This window comes from Aplysia californica, unplaced genomic scaffold (assembly GCF_000002075.1).
Source record: "Aplysia californica isolate F4 #8 unplaced genomic scaffold, AplCal3.0 scaffold00009, whole genome shotgun sequence".
Lineage (NCBI taxonomy): Eukaryota > Metazoa > Mollusca > Gastropoda > Aplysiida > Aplysiidae > Aplysia > Aplysia californica.
Genome location: NW_004797279.1, coordinates 1,969,128 through 1,995,853, shown reverse-complemented (window position 1 = coordinate 1,995,853; position 26,726 = coordinate 1,969,128). Strand labels below are relative to the sequence as shown.

General features: G+C 39.2%; 1 protein-coding gene across 1 annotated transcript in view; it reads left to right on the top strand.

Annotated features, from left to right (window-relative positions):
• The window catches only part of LOC101848792 (calcitonin gene-related peptide type 1 receptor), a gene marked incomplete in the record, with an annotated part of 142,574 nt that overhangs the window by 63,181 nt on the left and 52,667 nt on the right, over window positions 1-26,726 (top strand). Inside the window, 2 exon segments of the mRNA XM_005089782.3 lie at window positions 3,204-3,456; window positions 4,750-4,941. Of these exon segments, the coding sequence (XP_005089839.2) occupies window positions 3,204-3,456; window positions 4,750-4,941 (445 nt within the window).

Sequence of the window (26,726 nt, the reverse complement as noted above, 5' to 3'; positions counted from 1 at the left end):
CTATCGGCTATTTCATAACACAGAAACTGCGCTATTGAAATATATAACAACCTTTTGTGTGAAGCGGATGAGAACAAAATATAAATTCTTTCTCTTCTAGATCTTAGTGCTGCCTTTGACACAATAGATCACACTATTCTTATTGAACGATTGTTCAACACATTTGGCCTGTCTGGCAGGGTTCTTGACTGGTTCAGGTCCTGTCTGATTGGCCGTACACAACTGTGGTTTTACACGACTCTCTTTTGTCAATTTTTAAACTAGACTTTGGAGTGCCTCAAGGTTCAATATTGGGTCCAATCTTGTATACGTTATATACACTGCCGCTTGGAGCTGTGATCAGAAAGCACAATATGAATTATGACATGTACGCAGACGATACACAGTTATATACATCTGTTCCACCATCAGATGTTAAAACCTTGCTTACCACCATTGGTCTGTGCATTGATGACGTCAAAAAGTGGGTGATTGATAATAAGCTCCATCGTAATGAAAATAAAACAGAAATTATTTTATGTAACCCAAAGAAAAGTCATATTCCCATAAACATTGATCATATTTGTACTGAAAATGAAAAACTGTATTTTACTGATAAAGCAAAACATCTGGGAGTGTATTTTGATTCAAAATTGTCAATGGAACACATATCAATTATTGATGTACCATTTTATTTTGTGAATTGCGTAGAATTGGACATACGTCTATGTTTTTGAATGAACACTCGTTGAAAACACTCGTGTCATCTTTCTTGTTTTCACGCATCGATTATTGCAATACTTTACTTGCTAACTTACCAAATACCACTCTTCAGAAGTTACAACGTTTTCAAAATCATGCTGCTAGGCTTGTACTAAAGAAAAAGAAGAGGGATCACATTACTCCCATGTTAAGAAGGTTGCATTGGCTTCCCGTAGCATCATATAAAATTGTAATATTATGTCATAAATGTGTCAATAACAAAGCTCCCTCATATCTTAGTGATTCCATCCAGATTTATGTTCCATCTAGATCACTACGATCAGGCGATCAGTATCTTTTAAGAGTTCCTAGAAATGGGGATAAAAAATAAGCTGAAAGATCGTTTTCCCACCTTGCTCCATCAGTTTGGAACTCTCTTCCTCAACCCTTGAGACATAAAGCACCTGAGTTTAAATTTTAAAAATCTTTAAAGACGCATTTAATTACATCATTTTTATGTCAGTAGAATCATGTTCAGTACAATGTTATGTAAATGACAATGTATCCATATATGTATTTTGCGAATGGCATTGAGTATATTTTTTTTATTTTATATATGTATGAATGTGCTCATTTCGTAACGATGTGTAAGTGTGCGCGTGTGACAAGCAAGTAGTAGTAGTGTGTGTGTGTGTGTGTGTGTGTGTGTGTATATATAAGTGTGTGTGTGTGTGCGTGCGTGTGCGTGTGTGTGTGTGTGTGTGTGTGTGTGTGTGCGTGCGTGTGCGTGTGTGTGTGTGTGTGTGTGTGTGTGTGTGTGTGTGTTTGGCGTGCATGTGTGTGCACATGTGTGCGTGTAATGTGTGCGCGAGTGTGTGTGTTTGTGTGTGTATGTGTGTGTTAGTGTATGTGTGTGTGTGTATGAGTGTGTGTGTGCGTGTGTGTGTTGCGTGCGTGAATATTGTTCGTACATGCATTCATGTAAAGCGCCTAGAGCTGTGTTTACACGGGAGTGGGCGCTATAGAAATGATCTTCATTATTATTATTATTATTATTATTATTATTATTATTATAATTTTGGAGATGAGCGTTAAAATCGTATAATGATCTATTGAACCGCCTCACAGTGTTGATTAGGCCTTTCGAGATGTTTTGACAGTTTTCCATATTAAACCATTACAATCGTCAACACTGAAAATTTTCTTCTTTCTCAGTATGCCGATAGCTCACTTGATAACATGCTAGGCTGTTTTGGTGACTCTATTCCAAACATGGGTTGCTTGGGAAATTTTCAAGGTTTTCAACCCACTTAGCGCGGTTTTATCAGTGGAGGAAGATTATTTGGAATGCAATCTATTGAATAAACTTAGTTTTGAAAAGGGAGGGTGTCATATTATTACGTTATTATAACTCTTACTGTTAACGTTTAAAAAAGTCCATTGGACATAAATAATAATAATAATTGCATTTATATAGTGCACATCCATGCTCAAGAGCATGCTCTATGCGCTTTGCAACTATTATTACCCCAGCAGACCCTCTGAGAACACTCGGAAACATCCTCAGCTTCCGCGGAAGCATACAGTGCAAGCTGCTGATTCCATGCGCTCAAACACTATCAAACTGACAAGATCGTTCACTGTCTATAGCCGGGTACCCATTTCCACCTGGGTGAAGTGAGGAACATTGGTACAAAGTGCCTTTCCCAAGGACACAACGTCGGGCCCCTGACGGGATTCGAACCCACGACCTTACGGTTGCGAGTCCGAGAGCCTAACCACTAGGCCACCGACACCTCTAAGATCACTGTATTTAGTTTTCTTCACACTATCATATTTTCTATGATGTTGTTCTGACTAAGGTCTGCGGCTCCAAATTTGTCAAGTTTTCCTTTTTTTTCTTTTGGCCGAGCTTTGACCCCCTTCTAATAACAAAGCTCTTTCAATAGCAACTTATCAATGTTCACATTTCATTTCCATATCGACACAATAAGAGTGCAATATATAGAACCCTGCATGTTAGAACCAAAAAAAACACCTTTCGATATGATAAGATCATATTACTTGCCCACTTTGGGTCGAACTCACGCCTTGGGGTCGACTACTTAAAGTTTATAAATGATGTCAATTGTGGCGTGAAACGTCTTATAATTATTAAATCAAAATTGTACTTACGCAGACAGGCTGAAACACGCATAATTTTTGCTTGGGATGGGTGTGTCAATTTTACATAGTAGGTTAGATATTTGCCATGTGAACCGTATGCAATCGCCGTTAGAATCAACCGGGACTATAAAGAATGATTTCCAAAACCGTCTAGTATAAACGTGCTCAGTCCTTTGAAGCCAAACGTTGACATGTGACTGATACCGCTTAGACCTCTGCATATGCGTTGAAAGGGTTGATAGGCAAAGTCATGACGTATCTATTGGGCAAATCTTACTTTGATTTAACCTACAGACGTCTTTGCTAGAATTAATGATCGATGTTTTACATTTACATTTTTCTTCCTGTCCTTTCAGATTGTATCAACTGTTGGCGACGGAGAGACATGTAGAAGCAAATTCGGGAACTTCCGCCCGGAAGAGTTCCGTCTACACGCATGCGCCTGGTGCTACCGCTACATGACACAGTCCATGGACTTTGGGGTGCACCCAACCATGCACTACCTAGTTGTAGTCAATAACCTCACCATCTACCCGCAGTGGACAATCCTTGTCCCAGACTCTGAGAACGCCACTCTGGCTGCTTTAATCTGCCAAACAACATCGTCAGGTATTGTTTTATCAGCCTATTGTATATTTTTATACTGCTAGTATAATTGTATGTATAGTAGTATAGTATAATTGAGACAAAAAGAGAAAGAGAGGCAATAGTATTAGTTTTATGTGTATCACATTTTATTGTATACTGATGATAGTCCACTGTACCCGATGTTAAAAATGTGCTCCTACATCTCTCCACACGCTGTTCTTTCCCTTTTTCAATATCTGATCACCCGCGGCCTGTTCAACGTCACCGAATACAAATTAGATCAGTAGGCATGGGGTAGCGGATAGAGAATATTTGCTGACAAGTGTACTGAGGGACATGCCCACTCAAGTATTGCCTTGAGTGGTCAAAATAGTCCGTTTCAAATGGATTCATAAGTATTATTATATTTATAATTTCCAGAGCACTTCCAAAGATTAGAAAAGAAAAGATTCTATCGCATTCGGCAAATTTTTAATGTCTCGAAGTGTGATTGATGTCATTTTGCTTTTGGTACATGGCCGTTCTTCTTGCTGTCACTACTGATGTTGCTGATGTTGTTCTAGTTGGCACTGCTGTTGTTGTTGCTGCTATTGTGGCTGTAGTTGTGGGGGCGGCTGTGGTTGTCGTTGTTGTCACTATTCAGTCCAAACGACACATTTGCTTAGACCTAATACTGGCTTTTGATTTTACCATTTTGTTCCGTTCTTTGCGTGTTTGTCTGTATCATAGTGGTATAGATCAGCTACATCATGAGTCCTTAATGCCTTGTCGACTCACTTTATCGGAAGACATTTATTATTTTCTAGGCTTGCATAAAGTCTACCGGATGAAATAAAGTTAACCCTATCAGTCAACCGTCTGGCACAGCATTAAGCTATCCTGATTTGTCTGAGCGTTAGGTAGTAAATAGGCGTAAGTGATGGTGCAAGTGAGACGTACAGAGAGAAAGTGAGATAAGAAATGCTGGCATTGTTTTTATACCAATTTTAATCGTCTCTGGCTCTTCCAACTCCAGTTGGATTTTGAACTCCACCCTAACTCTTCCACGCCACACGTCTCATTTCTTAGCGTTTCCCATCTAATGTACTTTAAACCCTCCCCCCCCCCCCCCCCCCCCCAAGAATTGCATTGTATGCCGTGGTAATCATACAGCGTGGTCAAATAGCTCCAGACTGGAAATTTAGTTTTCTTATTTGTTATAATATCTTCTATCTACCCTCCTTTTTCGTATTTTTGAGGTTTGTTTTTACATCTATTATTTTGTTTTTGTTCTTCCTCCTCCCCCTCCACCCCCCCCCCCCCCCCCACACGTAGACTTGTGCATGCGCTGGAAGTCCTGTTGTCGCGAGGCACGTAGGTGCTGTCAGCACCACCTGGCGGCCCCCCCTCAGGAGAACGGCACGTGTCCTCGAACCTGGGACGGCTATGGCTGTTGGGAAGACACCAGACCGGACACTACCGTGTACAACAGTTGTCCCAGCTTCCTGCAGTTCTCCATCTCTTCCCGTGAGTGGTACATGTGTATGGCTGGTTTAGGACGTGTGTTTGATTTTTTCGGTTGGTCATTCGTTTAGTGGGTTTTGCTTTTATGTGTATTCAGTGAGAGGTAAGGTGTGAAGACAGATCTCAAGGAGAGTTTGGGAGCCTGTTTCATAGAAGATTGTGTTGATTGTGTTCTAAATTGGTTTTTTGTTTTGTACGTACGTATGTATGTTCGTTTGTTTGTTTGTTTGTTTGCTTAGGAGTGATGTGGATCAATTCTCAGGCTGGCGCCTGATCTTTTTAAAATATTTTCTTCGTTTGGTTGATTTATGTGTGTAGTAAAATTAGTTGCCAGCGACTGGAACATGTTTGGATACTAATGGTGTCGATGTGTTTCCCTTTGGCATAACGATAGTTGTAACAACGTCACGTTATGTATTTCCCTCAGTTAGCGCTCAAATGAATAACATGTTTATGTTACAGCCAAAATCCATTAGCGCCTATATCTATCGATCGCAAAATAAAAGTTACAAACATTTAGTAGTCAAATTATTGCTTCGATACGATACATAAGTAAACATTAATCGCAGATTTCCGGTGCAAACAAGAACAATCTGTTGCTGCTTTTAAGATTGGCCAGTGAACTACTAGAATCGTTTTTGAGAAAGTTTGTTTTTAAAGTGATTGTCCTCTTATTTCTTTGGTCACGCTTAAAAACGCCAATGGAAAAATGACATTCCTAGTACATGTATATCAATTGAGATTTCATTCTTAAGCTGCCCTCCCCTCGGCGTCAAACTTTATCTGGTTACAGATGGTAAATTATCATGAAATGTCGACCGATTAGACTAAATGCTTTTGAGAAGGGGGGCATCTGTTCGATGAAGTATTGGGAAGGAGTTGTCAGGTGAATCCAGTCAAGGGATTTCTTATAACTTGTGCCCCTTAAAGTTTCACAAAACAAAACTTTGAATGTGTGTTTGTGTTGTATGTGTGTTTGTTTTTGTTTTTTGTTTTTTTTCATAAATCAAGCTTCTTGTTTCGTTCGACATTAATTGTTGTGGTATCCGACATTGTTAAACACAGTTTGGCCATTTTGAAGGCAGTGAACATTTTCCGGTAGAGAAAATGAATATGCGGGGAATAAAAGGCAGTCAGGATACACCACAAAAAAAGATTAGGAGTGTTTTTTCGCAGTCTAGAAATGTAAGCTTTTCTTACATTAGAGTTTCTACACGGCCTGTCGGTGAGCCCACGGTCTGTATATTACCCAAACACCGTTTTCCCATTAATTAAGCAAAACATAAAATGGAGCGTGGAAAGGGGGGGGGGGATTCTTTGGCAGTAGTAGAGCGCCTACTCAAAATGATTTGACGACTTCTTAGCGACTAGCATTGCTCCCCAGGTAGCGCGAAGTCTTTATTTGGGCCTTTATCTGAAAATAACATAGTGTGCGTGAGTCAAAATCGGTAAGGCTTTAGATGACTTAAATTTTTTTTCACTTTGCTTCTTTGGCGTAAATTGTCATACTTAATTTGGTGAGCATAATTCTCACATTACCGGAGTTTATGCGCTACTGGAAGGGCCCTCGGTGTGCACTTGCGTCATCTGTATAACACAAAAAGAAGATAAGGGATACGTTATGCAAGAAAACGCAATATGCTTAAACTGTAAAGCTCTTATGAAAATGAATAGTTGCTTTGAAAACTTTAAAACTCATATTGATTGGTATGACGACCGTTACATGTCGTCAGTTCCAGAAGCCACAAGCTTAGTCTGTCGGCGAGAAAAGTAATCCCATTTTCTTGACCTCGTCAGCAGTCGTTACGTTACCGACAAATAATGTTCAACCCTATGTGTCCCAGCGGGTCAGTACAGAAGTAAGCGCCGTGTTTGTCTCCGAAGTATAATGCCATTGATCGGGAGATAATAGAATTAACCGGACCGAGGGGAAGCTCCTCTTGACGTCGCTCGAATGGTTGTGATGGCCTGGGGCGATGATGGGAGCAGACGGTGACGTATTTGTGTATGATCGATGATCTTACTTTGTGAACGGAGAATTTTATTAAATGTAAGGTTTTTGGTCAGTTTAAGTCTGTGGTGTGTACATGATGTAATTCGTCGTAAGGCATCGTGCAATACCACTCAACATCAAAGTTGAGTATTTGTAAAGACTAGATTTGCTTATTTTGTGTGGGATGCAAATTTACTCAAAAACACAAAAGCCGAACATTTCAACGTCGCCTTGCTTGCAATCTCTTTTTATGCTTTAGTCGATTGCGGCCTACCTTACATTCTGCAGAAATCGAAGAAAATTTTGAACGAAGTACACTTTTATCGTGGTTTGTGTTTTGTTTTCGATGCAGTTCAAGCAAATAACATTCGCATGAACTACCAGGAGACATTCTGAATCCTTTTCATGTCAGATATTTGCTGTAAAATCGCTCATTCGGAAGAGAGGAGCGCAGTCAAGAGTTTGTCTGTGTGCCAGTCGTGAAATATGTGCTCGTCACAAGTCTGGACACCGGCAGGAAGATGCCTGACGTCACTAGATTAAGTGCTCATCTGACAAGGCTTATGAAAGTCAACTTCCTCCTTGGCAACCTGAACTGATACATACAGAACATTATCTTACAAGAACTGCCACTACCTTGCACGTATCCCTCACTGTTGGTTGTAATGTTCACAAAGCTTTTCCCACTTTTATAACTATGTACGGTTATTTAACAGGCTCAACCAACAATTCATTGTCCTTCCCCGATACCATCGAAGCAAATGGATGGATAGCCATAAAAGCTTGGTAAAAAAAACTAAATTTTAAAAAATGTCTTGTTAAGGATTCGTAAACATCGCATAATCTCAGTTGACAACGTGTCTATCCAGATTGGAACAAGAGAGATGAGTTGTGTCCACCAACAGGGGTTTAATGTGGACAAAAGATTACTATACAAAGCACAGAACAGGTCATCTAAAGTGTCAGACACTTTTTATACCCCCCCTCCCTGGTCTACGCCCCCCCCCCCTTTCCGCTCATCCGATTTCTAGCCTCATCTTTTTTGTTTGCAAGACAAGTTCGTAACCTACCAGGTGACCACTAAATTTACTAGCTGTTGAGCTCAGAGCCGTAATTTTAACATCTCCAACATAACGAAAATATGACCACCATTAACAAAAATCCCAACCACAACAACCACAGTTACCACCACCAAAACCGCCGTTTTCTACAACAACCATAACTATGACCAACACAACTTACTTCTTCCACAACCACTGTTGCTACCATCACCATCACAACCTCAGCAACAACCACCACCGCCATTATCAACCAAAGGAGTACAACGACAGCAGTACTAGAAAGACATCATCAAAACTGAACACGTTACGAAAAATGTAACGAAGAGTAACTTCTTTAGCACCTCTGACTTCAGCATAACACTTTTCATATACAGAGATCCCAAGTTTAAACAAAGTATTGCGTCAAACCTAACCATCACATCCACCTCTTCTCGTGGGGATAATTTCCTTTTGTGACAGTTAATGACAGCGTTCATTTCTGTGGTACCACCCGCTAACTATTCCTGTGAGCTGAATACTCCCCAAACAAATTTTACTGGCTGTCGGAGATGCCATTCTCACTCTACGTGACATCGTTCTTACCCTCGAAGCTGTTGATGTAAGGAACAAATTGGACTCTCCGTCAACCATTTATAGAGTTTTTTCCAACTCACACAGTTCAACTCGGCTAACATGTTCTTTTTCGTCAGATAGACATAATCTGTGACAATCTGATTTTATGCAATCTTCAGAATCTTATAGAACTAATATCCCTGACACTAGTTTGGTAATAGTCTAGGGGCACAAAATGTCCAGTCAGTGTCATGACTGATTACACAGTGCAGATAACTCTGGCTCAGATAGTCAATTGATTCGTGAATTCTAAAATGTTGGTGAAGCAAAGATATAATAACTTCATTGAATCCTTATTTAGTTTGACAACTGCACTTCACAACCAGACTTGCCGACCCGACCATATCATTTTTTACCTGATTAGTTGAACAAGTTTAGAACCCACTTCTGTGGTGTAGTAAAGTTGTTCCACACAAGAGAATCCTGAGCTCTTTCTGGGACATCAAATTAGACCCCTGTTGACTCACTGGGGGTATACGAGAGACAGTTACATCAAGCACTGACTAAGTTTACTCTACAAGGTTTTAAACTATGACTATTGAATGAAGTAGAGCTCGCCAGGGGACTGTCTAGTCTTGTTGAATTCTAAAGTAGTGAAATGATTCCACTCGAGATGATGACCCCTGGGGAACTACTAGTCGTCAGTGAGACTTCCATCGTGACTTGTGTTTCAGGTACACCATTCTAATTTTTCCACTTACAAAAATCTTATTTTAAACAGTTACATAAATAGCTTACAGTGCAGCAGATCCTGGTTCCAACCTCTAATATGGTGTTCTTGCACTTAAGTTGTCTGGGGAGATTCCAGTACTCTTTACCCAGATGGCAGGCAATGTCGTAGACACACGTTGCAATTTAGAGATTCTGCCTCTAGAATACTGTCACATCGTGTAGGCGGGTGTTAATACAATCCCATTCCATCCCATACTATCCCATCCCATACCATCCCATCCCACTCCATACCATACCATAAAATACCATACCATACCATACTAGACCATATTATACCAGACCAGACCATACCATACCATACCATACCAGACCATCCCATCACATCCCATCCCGTCCCGTCTCGTCCAGTCCGTCCCGTACCGTACCGTACCATACCATATACCGTGCGTGTCGTGTGCACGACCCATTAGTAAGGTTTGCTGTTTGGTCGCCCGCTGGGAGTCTCTGATCACGTGCATGGTGCTGTCAGTCCCAGTCCGGCTAACAAAGGCTTCAACATCAGAACCAGGTCAGTGGCTAATGGTTTTCCCTTATCCCGAAGGGAGAGAGAGGCGTTTTCAGCTCTATTAATAATCTTGGGGGTTCAGGGTTTGCGTCCGCGGTCAAGTTGATAATTTTCCGGAATGTTCAGCCTCGTCATTATCTAAACACGTATCCAAACCAATTACGGACATACGTCATTGTATCAGACCGACGGCTGTATTGCAATAGATTTTGAACTTAATTTGTCAAATGGAAGTTTGACGTTCGAATCAAAGTGGAGGGTGAGACTTGTTTTATTTCATCCAGGAATAATAAAAGTCAAACCAGTGTAACCACGTGCGACCAAATTGATCTGTCTTCGAAACGACATAAATGATATTCAATGAGGTCTTTGACTTCACCGCCTTCCCCATATTCATCATCCTCACCACTGTCACCATCACCATCACTATCACCCTCACCAACACTATTACACCACCACCACAGCCACCACAACCACAACAACAACAACAACAACAACAACAACAACAACAACAACAACAACAACAACAACAACAACAACTGAGCAAAAGCAACAATAGTAATAATAGCGACAACGACAAAAAACAACAACAACAACAACAACAACAACAAAAACAACCACAACCACAATCGCAACAAATGTGGCAGAGAATTTGCGATAATGTTATAGAAATGCAAAATGCAACGAAGTATTTTGTCCTGTTTTCAATTACCTACGATAGAGTAACACGGTATGTATCGTTCACGATTACTCATTCTTTATTTTTGTTATTTTCTAAGAGTGTAACGCCCTCTTAACTTAAAACAGTTATTTCGAAATGGTTATGGTAGAAAAAGATGGAAGTGGAAAGGAAATACGACATGCATAATAAACCACAGAGTATAAACCATGTTTTTTAAAGAAAGAAGACAGAGATAATAAAATCCAGAGCTATTATAGATTTGTCTTGGGGCATGGAAATCCATGAGCCCAATCCCAACTATAAAGTGGATAAAACTACTGCCAGAAAAAACGAGGTCTATTTACCACCCCCTCTGTTCCTTCAGAAGAATGGGGAAGAGCTATTATACAGTGAATAACCGTTTTTTTTTTACCCCCAGAAGATCGCCAATAGAGCATTAGGACTAGTCTTCTTTTCTCCTTCAGGCATGTCAAAGATCCTTGCGTCGCCTCGAAGTAGCTGCAAAGCGCTCAACAAAACAATCTGAATGAGATGATGTTTTGCTTAAATGAAAAATAATAATAAAGTGTGGCATTGGGCAAGCAGTGTGATTCTCTGAATCAAATAGTTTGTGTGTAGGATGAAAGAGGAAAATAAAGCCAAAACTTCTCTTTGCATTCCTGAAAGAAGACTTTAGTTTTGGATATAACTTGTTCTATCGTTGTAGCATCACTAACACACGTGTAGTAAAGGGTGTTTTGGCACCACGTACAGATACTAGTTGTAAGGAATATTATTAGAAGAGAAGATAGTTTGAACAAAAATGATGCAAGAATAAAATTACATATCTGTGTGCTTCGTCAAAATTCAACCAGCTATTTGATAGTTCATCAGCAAGCTGCATGCAACGCTGTAATCGCCCCCTCCCCTTATGCTCTCTCTCTCTCTCTCTCTCTCTCTCTCTCTCTCTCTCTCTCTCTCTCTCTCTCTCTCTCCCTCCCTCCCTCTCTCTCTCTCACTCTCTCTTGCTCTCTCTCTCCCTTTCCCTCTCCCTCTCCCTCTCTCTCTCTCTCTCTCTCTCTCTCTCTCTCTTTCTCTCTCTCTCTCTCTCTCTCTCTCTCTCTCTCTCTCTCTCTCTCTCTCTCTCTCTCTCTCTCTGGTAATATACGCATGTTATACCATCTGGATGTTATTTCGCGTTTGTTTGGTTTATAAGCAGGTTTTCCACTCGTATTTTCAAATTCTTTTATTGATTTGCTCACAAACCAAAACTACCAACCAATTATGTGTCATCAAAAACAAATCAAAACGATGCTCATTTTTTTTTAAAGGTAATTTCTCTCGGTACATTTTGAAATTCTGGAGAACGCTAGCGGCAGTTTAGCCATTTTCGAAACCCCCGACAAATCATGATCAATGATGTCAACTGTCTTCATCCAGTCAGGAATTTTTCTCTTGGAAAATAAAAAGGAATGATCATTGATTTCGGCAGCAATTTGTTACCCTGAGACACCATGAAAAACTCTACTAGAGTTCTCCCTTTAAGAAATGTGTTCAAGTATGTTATACCAATTTTAAGGGTTCAATAACATGCACATATTATTTTCTGCTTAACAAAAAAAAAATGTGCTTGCACCCGACTAGAGAAGAATAAGTGCGAGTAAAGTATTTACCCTTCCAAAGGGTTGGGGCATTTTAAGAAATCCTTCTATAAGTAAAATTGCTTTTCGTAAACTCATGAAGCGTGCTCTACCCCGCACGTGTTTGCCAGTTTTCGCTTTTCCCTCCTCGACCGGGCTGGATTGGTGATATGCTTACAACAGAGGGTAATTATCGTTTGTCGTTAACTTTTCGAAACGCGCAAATATTGAATTCAGTTATCATGATTTCCGATATTGCTGTCGTCCGGAAGGACGTAACGAATCACAGGTAGGTCCTGCTTCTATATCACTAAAATAAGCAACGGTTATGCCCGGGATGGGGGGAGGGGTGGGGGAGGAGAGGGTTCTGCGGCCTAACCATCCACGATAATGCTACCTAACACCAACACACCCCTACTTCTGTACTTGGTACAAACCACAGATGAGAGCTTGCAACATTCCTCTTGTCATCGTTCTTTGAATTAGCCCTGAGTGAGAAGCCCAACGACAATTCCCTCTATTTGATTTTTTAAAAACCCAGATTTTGACCATTTACAGTTAACAGTAAATCTGTAAAACTGATTTATTCCGTACATACACAATTTCTACAAAGCAGGAGGAGAGCTGCTTTGATCTGAGTTTTCAGGGTCATATTATGTGGTATGGGATGTATCTCAGCAGATGAACGAAAATATTCGATGATATATCTACCCCAAGTGGGTAATGTTATTCAGGCCCCTTGGGTTCCATTATACAAATTCTACAAAATCGGAGAAGTGTACACCCATCATACATTAATAAAAATGTATAAAACGCTGGGACAACACAGATTCAGACCACGGGGTGAAAGGGAAATGAACGCTGGAGATGTCTTTGGCCTCTGTATACACAGTGCGGACAGTATATTCGGTTAATGGTAATCCTACCGGTCATTCGTATAAGATCATTCTGAAACACTTCCCCTCTAGTTAAGTTTTAGAAAGAGTTCTACGTCCCTTTCAACATAAATAGGTCATGCAAGTGCTGAAAATTAGAGGTGTTAGTAGAGAGCAACATATATAATATAATATACAAAGAACAGAATGGGGAGAGATATGGACGATATATGTTTGACAGAACACTAGCCAACCACCTACATTCCACATCTATAATAAAGTTTTGTTCCTTGACCTCGTGTAAGTGTTCTGGAACTTTTATACATTGTGCTGACTTCATTGTATCCACTACAGTATCTCAACTTTTCATTAATCTGAAAGCTGCACTAAATATTATTCGATACAACGGTGTACATATTATTCTGTAATGCTCTTAGAAGTACCAATAGTGAGAATCACGGCTCTGTTCAGTTTATGCAAATTTACCAACGAAACTGAAACGAAATCTATGATCTATGACAGACTTTTCAAGAGCAGTTCATCATCAGAAAACATGTTCTCAAAATGTGTGCTCCGGATTCTGGTGATTGTCAAATTGGCTGACACTGGCAGATCTTTTGTCCGACAGGAGGTTGTGTTGGGTGATGGAAATTTATTAGTTTAAAGATCAAGGGTATTGAGCTTCCGACTATGAAAAAGATGGATGAGAATTTCTACATGGACGAAAACAGAATTACTTCTATTTTGGTTTGTCAGACGCTATCGCAAACAGTTCTTGAGATTAGACATTCATTAACCCGTAAAAAAATATTTCTCATCAATGAAAAAATTGACCCTGTTTTTGAAATATGTGGATGTTCTTTCATTTTTTTTCAGTGGCAACCACTTTTACACTCTCCTGTTAGGCAAGGTAATTCATTATCAATGAAAAGATTTTTTTTTCTTTTTCAGCGTTACTGTCCTATTCGCATTGTTGTCCAAATTACGATGATCTGAAAGACTTATGTCTGCTTCACGAACACAGTCGACTGAAGCGTTTGGTTTTTCTTACTTACTTGGTTAGAGAATAGGCATCATTGCAGGCGGCACAATGCCATAGCTGCTCCTCCCTCCTCTCTAGGGTTCATGAAAGGGTCTGTTCGCTGATTGTACCAGTTATCAGCTGGTTTTATATTCTTCTGGCTTTTCCTCGCAGGTTGCTGTCTCCATCCGACCCTCTAGAGACCAGCTTCCCTCCGTCTTTCCATTGTGTGTGATGTGATGCCTTCATCTTCTCACGTTTGGTTTGTCTTCTTTGTTCTACCCGTGCTTTCATGTTTAAAATTCCACAAAATGTTCCCTTTCTTATTGTAATGTTAAAATGTTTGCTTGGTTTCCACCCTGCATTTATTGATCATAACTTTTCGAAGTTCTTTTTTGGATGAGGTGCCATATCAAGTGTTCTTTTCTCCCGAGAACAGACAAGAATAGTTTTTAACACAACCAGTGCAACTAAACCATTGCGTTTTGAGCCAGATTAATGCTCTAAAAGCTAAAAAAAAAAGGTGATTTCTTCCCAGAGACGAAGAACCGATCTGTAACTACACGACGTCGACTTATGTTAGATTTTTAAACCTGACAAAGCAAAAAGACGTACTGTATCATTTTGAGTAAAGTGTTCTGAGAATGGATTGATTAATCTTTTGTACAGAACAATAGTATTTAATTTTACCTTTTGTTGCATAAAAAAGCGAACAGCGGGTTAAAATTGCTGTTTCGGCGTAATAGCTTAGGTTAAAAATAACAATTAATCATATCAAAAAGATATGAAGACGAAAATGAGCAATTCAATCGGAAGGCAAAAAGACAATAAATTTCGGTGTTCCTTTATTCCTTGCAAAAGTAGCGCAATCCTCATTTCCCTTAGATTAGTTGTCTTAGAAATGAATGCCTACACGCGGAAACAACCCACTGTCTACCACCACCACGAGGTCTGCTTCCGTTCCCCTGTTAATTTCCCTCTTTCTGCCCCCGACTCTTTAAAATAAACTAATCCTCCTTCATCACTCCATGTCCTTTTCCTCCCCATAGGGGGAAGGGGAGGGGGGTGTTGGAAGCAATGGAATAGGAAGGACTCGATGACTTAAAACAGAGACGAAACAATTAAATTACCTCAGTCCAGGCTGATCAATTCTCAGTGATAAATCTCTCTGAGGGTGTCTCTGAACTCTGTGTTGTGTGTACATACGTTGTGATCAAACACCAGGCAACTCAAATTAAAATTTGTTCACTTTGTTGAACATTTTTCAATAAAATCTGCTATTCGCTAATACGAAACTGGTTTTCATTTTGGCGACCAATGACGGTAGTATAATGTTGATATCAATATTGATCGTAGGATCTAGTCCCAAAGCAAATAAATGCTTTTTCCTCATATTATCATGACGTCCATGACTTTTCGCTGTTAATATTTTTGCGGTTTTTTTCTGTACCATTTGATCGAATTCATGAATTTATGGAGACGTTTCTTATTAAAGATTTACTTTGAATAATGATAAGATTCTTTTTACCTTGGTTTCTTATTGGTTAACACATGAGGGAGGGGGTTAGGGGAGTGGCAGGGTTATCCTAATCAGCATTTTTATTTTTGACATACTATAATGAAAACAATGGAAACGTATCATTCGCAAGTGCCGATTGATAAAGAATTCGCAAATGTAATTGAGAAATGTTTTTATTTTGCCGCAATACCGAGGCCAAACCAGGGATAATCGAATTTGTTTTTCCTGTTCTCATAATAATATTATCTAAACGGTTTACCAAAGTCTCAACCCTTTCCAAATACCTTTTTGAAGAATATGAAGAAGAAAGGAAAGTACCGTGCAGGATTTCAAAACGCACGCCGATGGTATTCTTCCTGTTAATTTCCCAAACCAGTAGTTTCTAAATCGATCACTCTCAATGTGTGTGGGATGAGATCTTTCTGGCACCAAATGTGGAGGTAAAAAGAGTTAAAGCCGTGGGTTTGAGGATCGTGTTTCATTCGAATTGGCAAAAATAACTTTGTTGGTGGGGGGGGGGGGGGGGAATGTATTTCCGAATGAAAAAAAGGCATTTCGTATCGAATGGAAAACGGTAAAAGAAAAAGCTCCCGAGAAAGTTAATCAATTTTTTGTTGCTTTTTTATCTCATAATATGTCGACATCCATAATGTTTGGCCCTTCCAAACTACTAATTAGTGTTTAGCCGAATATTGTAATTTATTTTAAATTCGAATTCTGGCTGAATAGCCTGAGATCGGACGAATTGAGACCAGCCACTCAACAATGGCGTAGACCTTCTTGTTCGATAAGCTTTATTATGGCCACTGCTCCTGTAAACAGCTTGCTGCAAAATACATTATTACAGTTCAGCTTACTATAATTTACAATTCACTTCGTTGTGTTTTTGCTCAAACTAAGAGTTTTCTGACGCAAAGAGTTCCGGATTTTCAAGTGCATGGTAATTATTTATTTTTCTGTGCTTCTACTTACTGGACTTCAACTATGGGCTTGAAGCATGGCTTCCGACTTGTAAACGGATGATTAATTAAAATGCCATGTCTATTTCAGTTTAGAGAAAGGGTGCCTTTACAGAAAAAAGGCGGAAGGAGTACTAATATAACAACTGTTGAGAGCTACTACTACTACTACTACTACTACTACTACTACTACTACTACTACTACTACTACTACTACTACTACTACTACTACTACTACTACTACTACTACTACTACTACTACTACTACTACTACTACTACTACTACTACTACTACTACTACTACATGTACTAAGAATAATACTAAGAATAATAATACTAAGAATAATAATGTAACAATAATAATAATAATAATAATAATAATAATAATAATAATGATAATGATAATAACAATAATGGATAATAATAATAATGATAATAATAATAATAATAATAATAATAATAATAATAATAGTATTAATAATAATAATAATAATAATAATAATAATAATAATAATAATAATAATAATAATAATAATAATACTGTCCAGCTATATAAAGTGCAATGAGTTAATTTCAACCACTTAGAGATAACGCGTTAACGAGGCCGTCTACCCTCAAAACAGGAAAAGAAAGCCGTTATCTTTGCCACCAGGAACAGAAAGGGCGGGGGGGGGTACAGTTTTAAATCAGAGACCTCAACAGAATCTCAGGAGATTTCACATCCACCCCACGCCCGTCATTCAACTCTTTGATCCTCTGGCGGAAGTAATTAGGCGCTTGCTTTTTTTCCTCGCTTTGCAAGCGAACAAAATCGATAAGTACTTGTGTTTGTCGCCTCATTCAGCTTTTTAGACACCAACAAAGGTTGAACCTTTCTTCCGTGACAAGTCTCTCTTTCTGAATAGACTCTGAATAGCACTCTGGATCTCCTTTTCTCTGGCACTTTAGAATCGTCCATCTCAGCCCAGTGAGCAAAAACTCCACATGAGATTCCTTCTGAACCTGGTAGTTGTCATTACTGTTTTTATTTCAAAGACAAAGGGAAATTTTATTATGAGAATGATAGTGTAGTATTATGTAGCTTTTGGCCTTAACAGGTGATGTTTACTATCATTCTTTAAAAAAAACAAACACCATATTTCCATGATCTCTTGATGTCTTGTTTTCTTATTGTTTTATCATGGGTTTTTAACTCTGTGTCTCACTTGGAAAATAATTAGCCTTTACTTGTTTTGATATCTTAGCTTAATCGAATCTTGTCTTGATGTTAATGGGTTTGTTCATACATTGACAAGTCTATCTCTTATTACGTTGGCCCTCGGAGATCTTATAAGATCTACTGAGTCCAAAGTACAATGCTGAGGCTTTGAACATCCTTTCAAATGGTTGTGGTTTCCAATCCCAAGCGTTCACAGCAGGTCTTGTACTGAAGACAGGCACTGTATCTGATGCTCCGGTTTACACAGACGCTAGTGGGTATTTTGCTATCTATAAGAACAGAATTGCATTATGTAAAGGGTGGACTACAGGGCTATACAGCAATATGTCTCAAAGGAGCTGAAAAGGTCAACTGGAAAGATTTACGGGTCAGGGAGTTCCTACAGGAGGGAATATATCGCTATAAGTTACATTTATAAGTCATCCCTTTTATTGTTGGAATCGTTCAGCCCACTGCTTTTAAGTCTCTAATCGATTGTCACCTTTTCCCTTTCTGAATATCATGTCTCAACAGAGTTCTCTGTCATGATGTCAGCTTGAATTAGGGTACCCAACATCATGAACGTATGTGCGAGTCAGCATGCTTGTGACTGGCGTGGTTTGTATGTTTGGGGGCGTGATTAAATGTAAATGCATAAAGGCATGAGACTTTTTTGTAATTTTGAGGAGCAGGATGGAGAGGCCTTGCATGCATGCAAAGGAAGGATGAAGGGTATTCATAAACTAAATGGAGCATCTGAAATGATGCTAAAAAAGACATGGTCATTATGTTGAGCGTTTCCGAATACCTCGTGGGACAAAGCAGGATAAATTGGATGAAATCGGTTGAAATAAACAAGCTCTCAAAAGTGAGACTAAAACTGATACGAAAGAACATTTCACTCCAGGGCATTTCGTGAGAGAAAAATAGTTACATGTAGATGTATTGCTTCTTGCTGGACCAAAAACTGTTTATTTTAATCTTTGAGACAGACAGGTCTGGTTTTTTTAATTTATTAATAATCAACTCACCACGGGTCACGTTCGTTGTTATTAACTAAATCCGATCGCGGGGCGAACTGAAAATGCTCGCAGGCCACAGTTTGCCAGGTCTGGTCTTCCTTAATTCAGACGCAATTTACAAAAACAAAACCTGGAAAATGAGCAGGTTCCAATTTTCAGAGAAAAAATCAAATCAATACTGTGGAAAGATATCGTTCGTATTCAGCGATTAAACTGTTGTGTTGAAATATAGGACCATTGCTTTTTTGTTCCACCTTACCCTTATCCACCGCGCATTTACTTGTAACCATTTCTTTACCCCAACGGAACATAGCACTTTTCTTACTCCGTTCACTGAGCTGCACACAAAACCCCCCTCCTTCTCTCTAACCCAAGATATTCTCATAGGGTAAAAGCATTGGGAGCAAGGACCACTGATATATATGGCCCTGCAATTGTCAGGAGTTTCCTCTCTACAAAGCTAGGCGATGGATCTTCCTTGTTGGAGACTCCCACCACTTATAAGATCAATCGGAGACCACTTGAACGCATTTTACCAACACTTTTCGTGAATTCTCGGTCTCTTTTGTTGGAAGTTCATGTTCTTTAACACTCTCCTGTTACAGAGGTCATTGGTAGAAAACCTGTAGACCTTGGGGCGTTTTCATTCATAATTGACTAAGTGTATTCGGCTGATGGCGCCACTTCTGGTGTTAGCTAAGACTTCACTTCTTTGTACGCCGGATGTCAGTCTGAAGTGTTTTTGTGGAATTGGAATACTGTAGAGAGTTTTTCTCATCTCACTGGTCCAAAAAATTGTGAAACTAGAATGGCAACTTTGAGGGTTCACATAATTGTTTGTTTTTTTGTGTGTGTTTTTTTTTGTAAGTGTTTTACGGCGCTCGCAACTTAACTGCATAATGTCATATGAACGCGCGGGACACTCCTAACATTTTCAGTTGGTAGGAAATTAAAAATTAGGCCCTGGTGGCAGCCGAAGCCTACTCTTATTCCTATCGATTTTAGACTACCAACGGATCTCTTACGTGCTCAACTCGCACACGGGCCCTCCGAGATTTTTCACTCTTTTCCGAGAAGGCTAGGTGTAGATCTTTCCTACCAGAAGATCAGGGGTGTGGATGAAAGACAGTTGTAAAAAGGAGCCAAGGAGTAGCAGTAGAAAGGCTGCAGAAAGAGTCAGGAGTCCAAAGGAGGGGGCAAAGGAGGTGAGGGGGTGGGGGACAGAAAGAGGAGAGGAAAACAAACGACAGAACATTGCTACAGAGAAGGAATAGAGGAGAATGGATGCAATTTTAGAGAAGAAAATTTTACGGTCGCTACCCGGATTCGAACCCGGGACCTTTGAATGAGAGGCCAACACCTTAACCTCTAGTCCACAAGAGCCCCCACATAATTGTTTGATTCGTCTACTGTTTCGGTTTTTTTCTCTCTTTCTTTAAATGATGATCAAATCTTTTCTGTAAGAAGGGGAACACTTTCTTAGCTGGCATTAAGGTCCCAATTTTGACTATAAGTGGTACATGTACCACACAGTGACATAATCGATTTCATCTGACACTTCACACGTATCCCTTGCCTGGCCCGATCGACCACATCGAAACTCTTGAAACCAGGGAACTGCTTCATCTTCAGCCTGAAAGTCAAACTGTTCTTTGAGTCTTATAAGCGTTTTACTTGCAAACACTTCCACTAACTTGAGCGAAAAAGTAAAAATAGAATCCAGTAAAGTAGATTGATATAGTGAGATGGCTCCCACCCCACGACGTGTGGCTTGTGCCTGCACGCTGAGTCGATCCTCTTAGTCAGATTTTGTCGCACTCCAGCAAAAAGCCATCAGTTTGAAGAGAAACGCTCATTCACTTCTTCGGAGATGACAAATGGGCGCTCACGAAGGGCTGGGCATAAACTATAAAGTGACGCCTTCCGCCGGCCGACCCGATACCACGGACATTAGACTAGAAGAAAATCGAAGCCAAGAGCTCCTTGGTGGGAACAGAGACGCAAGGAATGGCGGGAACTTGAGCAGTACTCTCACCAAAACTGGCAACGTTCAAGGTTTCGGGTTAGTTGTTGTTTTTATATGAGCACATCGTTTCGGACGGTTTCTGTTGACCCTAAGAGCAAGCAGTCAGAACATGAGAAAGTTCAAGACATGGGACGAAAGGGTGACGATATATAATACGTGTTTGCCTCTGGGTGTTGATATTTGTTTAGGGGATAGAGGGTTGCATTAAGAGAAAATCGTTTAAGAAAGAGGGACGGGCGTGGGGGGAGGGGGTTATCAGCTCTATTGGATATAAAATGCTTGCTGCAGTGCAAGCGACCGTGGTATGAATCTGCAACAGAATGTTTTTGGCGTTATATTTTGTGAAGAGTTTTGAAAGTTCTGTGCCCAGATCGCTCAAAATATGGCAAATTCTATGCTGTCAGAATGGGTCTCACTGACCATAGCAGGAGCTACACGTCATCATAACCCTTTTTTTCTTCGATTTTTCCGCCAGAAATGTTCTCCGCTGCAGATACATAGGTCATTGTCAGACATTGACAGGAGAGCTGCTATTATCACAAGTATTATTATTATTATTATTATTATTATTATTATTATTATTATTATTATTATTATTATTATTATTATTATTATTATTATTATTACTGCCACATGGGGAGGTCTACTTCTCTGACTGGGCTACAATAAAGATATCCACTGAACAAATCTCGACCACCAGCTATTGCTTTTTCCTGGGATTTGGGACGCAAACCCATATACGTTATAAAAAGGAGTAAGCGTTTGCTTAGTTTGACTAGTCACTAGATTGACGACTTTATGGATTTTAGTGTAAATACGATGAGTATTCATGTGAGCACCAGGAAGGAAAAAAAACTAAGTCGGAAAATATTTTACACCCTTTCTTTGAAAATATTTTGTGGGAAAAGGCTTAGAACAAGTGTATTGCACGAAACATGTGTGATTTTTTATTGCAGTAATAGATAACTGATTTCCATCAATAAAAGTAAATAAAAAAAAAGTTTAACAAACTCTTAAAACTACCCTTATTATTATATATTAGATGCAATAAGGCTGGGAGGCTATAGAAGCTGCTATTGCGGACTCTAAAGATATTGTTTATCTCTTGTTAAAGGCCAATTTAAAATCCCGACCTGTAATATCTCACTTATATTTGGTGCCAGTTGGGAACCCTTTCATGTTCTGGACACGTTGCTCAAACTGTTCGGAAGTCAAATTGCACGTGCAACTTTTAACTTATGGGGTGTCTTCGATTTTTTTCTGTCAGGGCCAACATTGGCTGAGAGGGATACAACATTCCAGTAGCAAGACCATTATACTCGAAGAAAATTCTATCCATTTGGGAATAGAACTCGAGCCTGCTGCTTGCGACGATGAAGCGACTACCCGCTACACCACATACGCGGGCACCAAATGAGATACTGTTGACAAAAATAGTAAGAAGAAGAAAAAGACGGGGCCACTCTGAGACAAGAATGTACCGAAAGTCAGCCTGTTAGTGTTACATTTGCTGCGATATGTTGGAGCAAGAGACTTAGCCCACGTTTGGTCAGGGGTGAAGGATGAGAGAAAAAAGCAATCAATTGCACCGAGCAAATATACAATATCTACATACGTAAATGGGCCCATCCTTTTCATTGCCACTTTGTTTTGGTTACCGGAAGATGCTCCATCTTCCCAACGCCTTCTTTGTATCTAATATTTATCCAACATTGCAGGTACCACCTATTTCCTACTCCATCATCGACAATGCAGCAGTGATTATTACTCTCCCTTATTTTTGCTGAGAAGAAGGGCACAAAGATGTGTGATAAACAGACGGAAGAAGGCAAAGAGGCCATTAATCAAAAAGATGGAGTTCTATTCTTTTATGGAAATTGGTTTGTGTGTGTCGTCGATGCGAGTTCTGAGAACACCGATAGAGGAAATAGGAGTCCTTTCCTGACGGGGACTCGCTTTCCTGATCTGTCGTTTTGTAGTCGCTTCTGCTTCACTGAGCTCGCTCGCACGCTGTTATCAGCCTTATCGGCAGTGCTTGTCTGAATGGAGAAGTCAAAGGTGACTCTTTATAATACACTTTAGTTTACCTATCTTTGGATGAGTCAAAGGACTAGCAACACAGAAAGAGTTGTATTAAGGAAGTGAACGTTAAATTGTGCATCACTGGCCAGCATGCTAAAACAAAACAAAACAAAACAAAACAACAAAAACCACAGAGGAAAAAATTATGTTTTGTGAGATCTTAATGGGAAAAATGGTGTTCAACCATAATAACTAATGCATTTTTATGAGTACCCGATGCTATAATGCCGAATGGCGTGGAAAAACTCTTTTGTCAGTTTTCTAAACGCAAAAGGATAGTCAGAACGCAATGCTGGGTAAGTGGGATAGCAAGTCCGACACGAAGACGACGCACGCTATTGAACTGTGGGTCGATAGTCTGACACGCTTCCATTCTTCGAATGTCTGTCGTTTTTGTTCCTTTTCAGCACCCCCCTCCCCTCTTTGCCCTCCCCTTCCGAACTCTGTAATTATTCTCTCTCCTTGTCCGTCGGTAGATCTCTCTACAGGTGTTATCTATCTACCTATCTATCTATCTATCTTTCTATCTATCTATCTATCTATCTAGCTAGCTAGCTATCTATCTATCTATCTATCTATCTATCTATCTATCTATCTATCTATCTATCTATCTATCTACCCATCTATCTATCAGTCCGTCTGTCCCCTCTCTATTCATTCTTATCACACGCTATCTTCTTTCTTCTCTTTCTCTCTATCTCTTCTCTCTCTCTATCTATCTATCTATATATATATATATATATATATATATATATATATATATATATATATATATATATATATATATCTTCCTCTTTCTCTCTGTTTTTCTCTGTTTTTTTCTCTCTCCCAGTTTTTCTTATCAATTTCTGTCGTCTTAAATGTGTCATTTTCTGCAGGTTTTAGTGGTCTAGAAAATAACACCTCCTAAAGTCATACATGCTATGGCTTTTTATTTGGTTTTAATCTGTGATCCTAGAGTGTGGCTGCATTTTAAAGACTGATCCCTCTGATTTTCTTTGGCACGGCTGCCGCTGTCAAGACTGATACTATACCGAACACGCCAGGGGGAAAATTGCGTGCCTAACAAGGAAGTTAATCTATAATACTACCTGTAGGATTAAAATTCTTAGCAAACAGTGGGAAATTGTGAAGGGGATTATTTCTTCTAGACTCACGAGGAATGAGTGCGTCACGCGTAGCAAATGCAGCTGGCTCTGTGCAGACTGGAATACAACTGGCATTTCTTGATATCTCTTTCCCGCCTGTCTTACCATTTAATTCAAGGAACCACCGACCATGCTTGGGTGGTATTAGCCAATAAAAACGCTTTAGTGTTTGAGTGTAGGCCCAAAATGGTTGCAACTGAAACGCTTCTGTTGATCTCAAAACTATGTTATGCTGCGCGTGAGAACAAAAAATATACTTAATAATAATAATACGCTTCTCACCTTATGGTCGTTTTGCACTACATATAACGTGACCTCGTTCAGATCTTATTATTTTTTATGTGCCGTTTTGGTAATCTCAGCAGACCAAAGTTTGGGTTTTTGTGCCTATTCCTGTGCTCAAGGGAGGGCCATGTCGTCATTCCAAGGATTTGCCGTCCTGTGTCAAGACTTGGTCGTTTCGAGGCGATTTGTGCTTCACGAAAGACATTTGGGAATCTGCTTACGTCGCTTTGGCTCAGCTTTTTTTCTTTCTTAAATGAGGAAAGCCAAACCTGAAGGAGAAATGCAAATCTGGCTCCTGTGTCTCTGTATGTTGTAAGTCCTGTTTAGTTATGCTTTCTGTGTGGTATCTGTCTATCTATCTATCTATCTATCTATCTATCTATCTATCTATCTATCTATCTATCTATATCTACATATATATAATACGTCTATCTATCTGTCTATTTATCTATCTGTATGTTTGTCTGTCTCTCTCTTTCTTTCTATCTATCTCTCTATGTATATGTGAGGCAGCGTGGTGGAATCAGGCTCTCGTCAATTTTTGGGCATGTAGAGTTATTGGTATCATCTTAAAGCTTGTTCACTTGTCTTTATTTGGATGGAAAAATATCCATTTATCTTAAATACAAGTCGAGATATTTGAGAATGAAGGAGGTGGGGTTCGCCTCTTTTCAGAGGTAAAATTAGTGAGAAAATGGCCGCCAAAGATTAGTTATTTCCTTAGCTTAAGAGTCCGTGGTAACTGAAAATTTACATTTTTGTGCCTTTAACCAACGTTTTCCACAAAAGTTCACACAGAAATGAGTTCTTTAAATGGGCATTAAAGGTGTTGAGCCAAAAATCAAAATTTTGATAAAAATTCACAAACCTGCAGAAAAATACAAGTTTCTTCATTGTGATTATTTTGACGAGAGCCTGATTCCACCACGCTGCCTCACATATGTTATCATTTGTCTCAATCTCTCCTATATCTATATCTATCTCTCTCTCTCTCTCTCTATCTATATATATATATATATATATATATATATATATATATATATATATATATATATATATATATATATATATATATTTATATATATTATATATATATATACATATATATATATTTATTTATTTATATGTATATATATATATATATTTATTTATATGTATATATATATACATTTATATATATATGATTTTATATACACACACTTATATATATAATTATAATATATTATATTGTATTGTATATAAATATATACTATATATATAAACATATATAAAGAGAAAGAGCGTGGGTGGATAGATAGATAGATAGATAGATAGATAGATAGATAGATAGATAGATAGATAGATAGATAGATAGATAGATAGATAGATAGATAGATAGACTATGTATTGATCTATTCTATCAACCTGTGCCCAGTCTACATTTCATACCTACCCGCGTATCTGTAACTGTATCTTTCGTTCTGTCTGACTATTTCTCTGTCTGCCAATCTGTCTTCGTGCATATCTATGTAATTATGTCGATCTATCTATCTATCGTCTATCTAAGAAGAGCTATCTGACGGAATGTCTCCAAGACTCTTCAACAAAGCCCACAGTGGCCCCATGCCCATATATTCCCACCATGCTCAAAAGCAAAGATTGCTCCTTTACGGGCGGTAATTAAACTGACGATGGGCAGTTGTACAGTTAATTCTGCTGCCCAGTTGTACTTGTCCGTCCAAGAGCATCGAACTGACCTGAAATAGAAACACCAAGAGGTCATTACTGGGCGAAAGGGTGTGTCGCACAGAACACTTCGTTCCCTCTTGTCTTTTTGTATTTTGTTTCTCTAGTTCCTTTCCCCTTGTTTTCTCGCCCTTTCTTCTCTTTGTCTTGTCCTTTCTTTCCTGTCACTGGATACTTCACAGAGCCGTTGTGTAGCAGTTTTTGTGAAACAATAGTGCACATATGTTATGCCATCGTTGACGCAATCCAAATCATTTAGTTAGGGCAATGTATTGAATCAGCGAAGACATTTAATGAAATACTTTTCAGAATAAAATTGAACTCATGTCATTTGCTATCAGTACGCACAGCCAAATCATCGCTTATCAGACTCCACTTTTGCATTTCCATAACAAAACATGCGCATGAAATGGAATCTTTAGCCATAATGTCAATCTACCTTCATTCAACAATGACATCTGTTTGTTTTTATCTTTCATTTCAGTTTCAGCCTTCTTTCAGTGGTCATGTTCCGAGATCTCCCAAATATACGGGTGTTCTATGTTAACCTATTTATTGCAGTGTGGCAAAGGTTGAATTCCTGTTGAAAACCTGTTTAAGTGTTTCGTGTCTATTTCTGGTCGTGACAGATGCCACAACGCTGCTTTCTTAACCTATTCACGATTTTATAAGCTCGAAAAAGTGGCGTGGGCTAGAGAAGTGATGAGAGAGAGAGAGAGAGAGA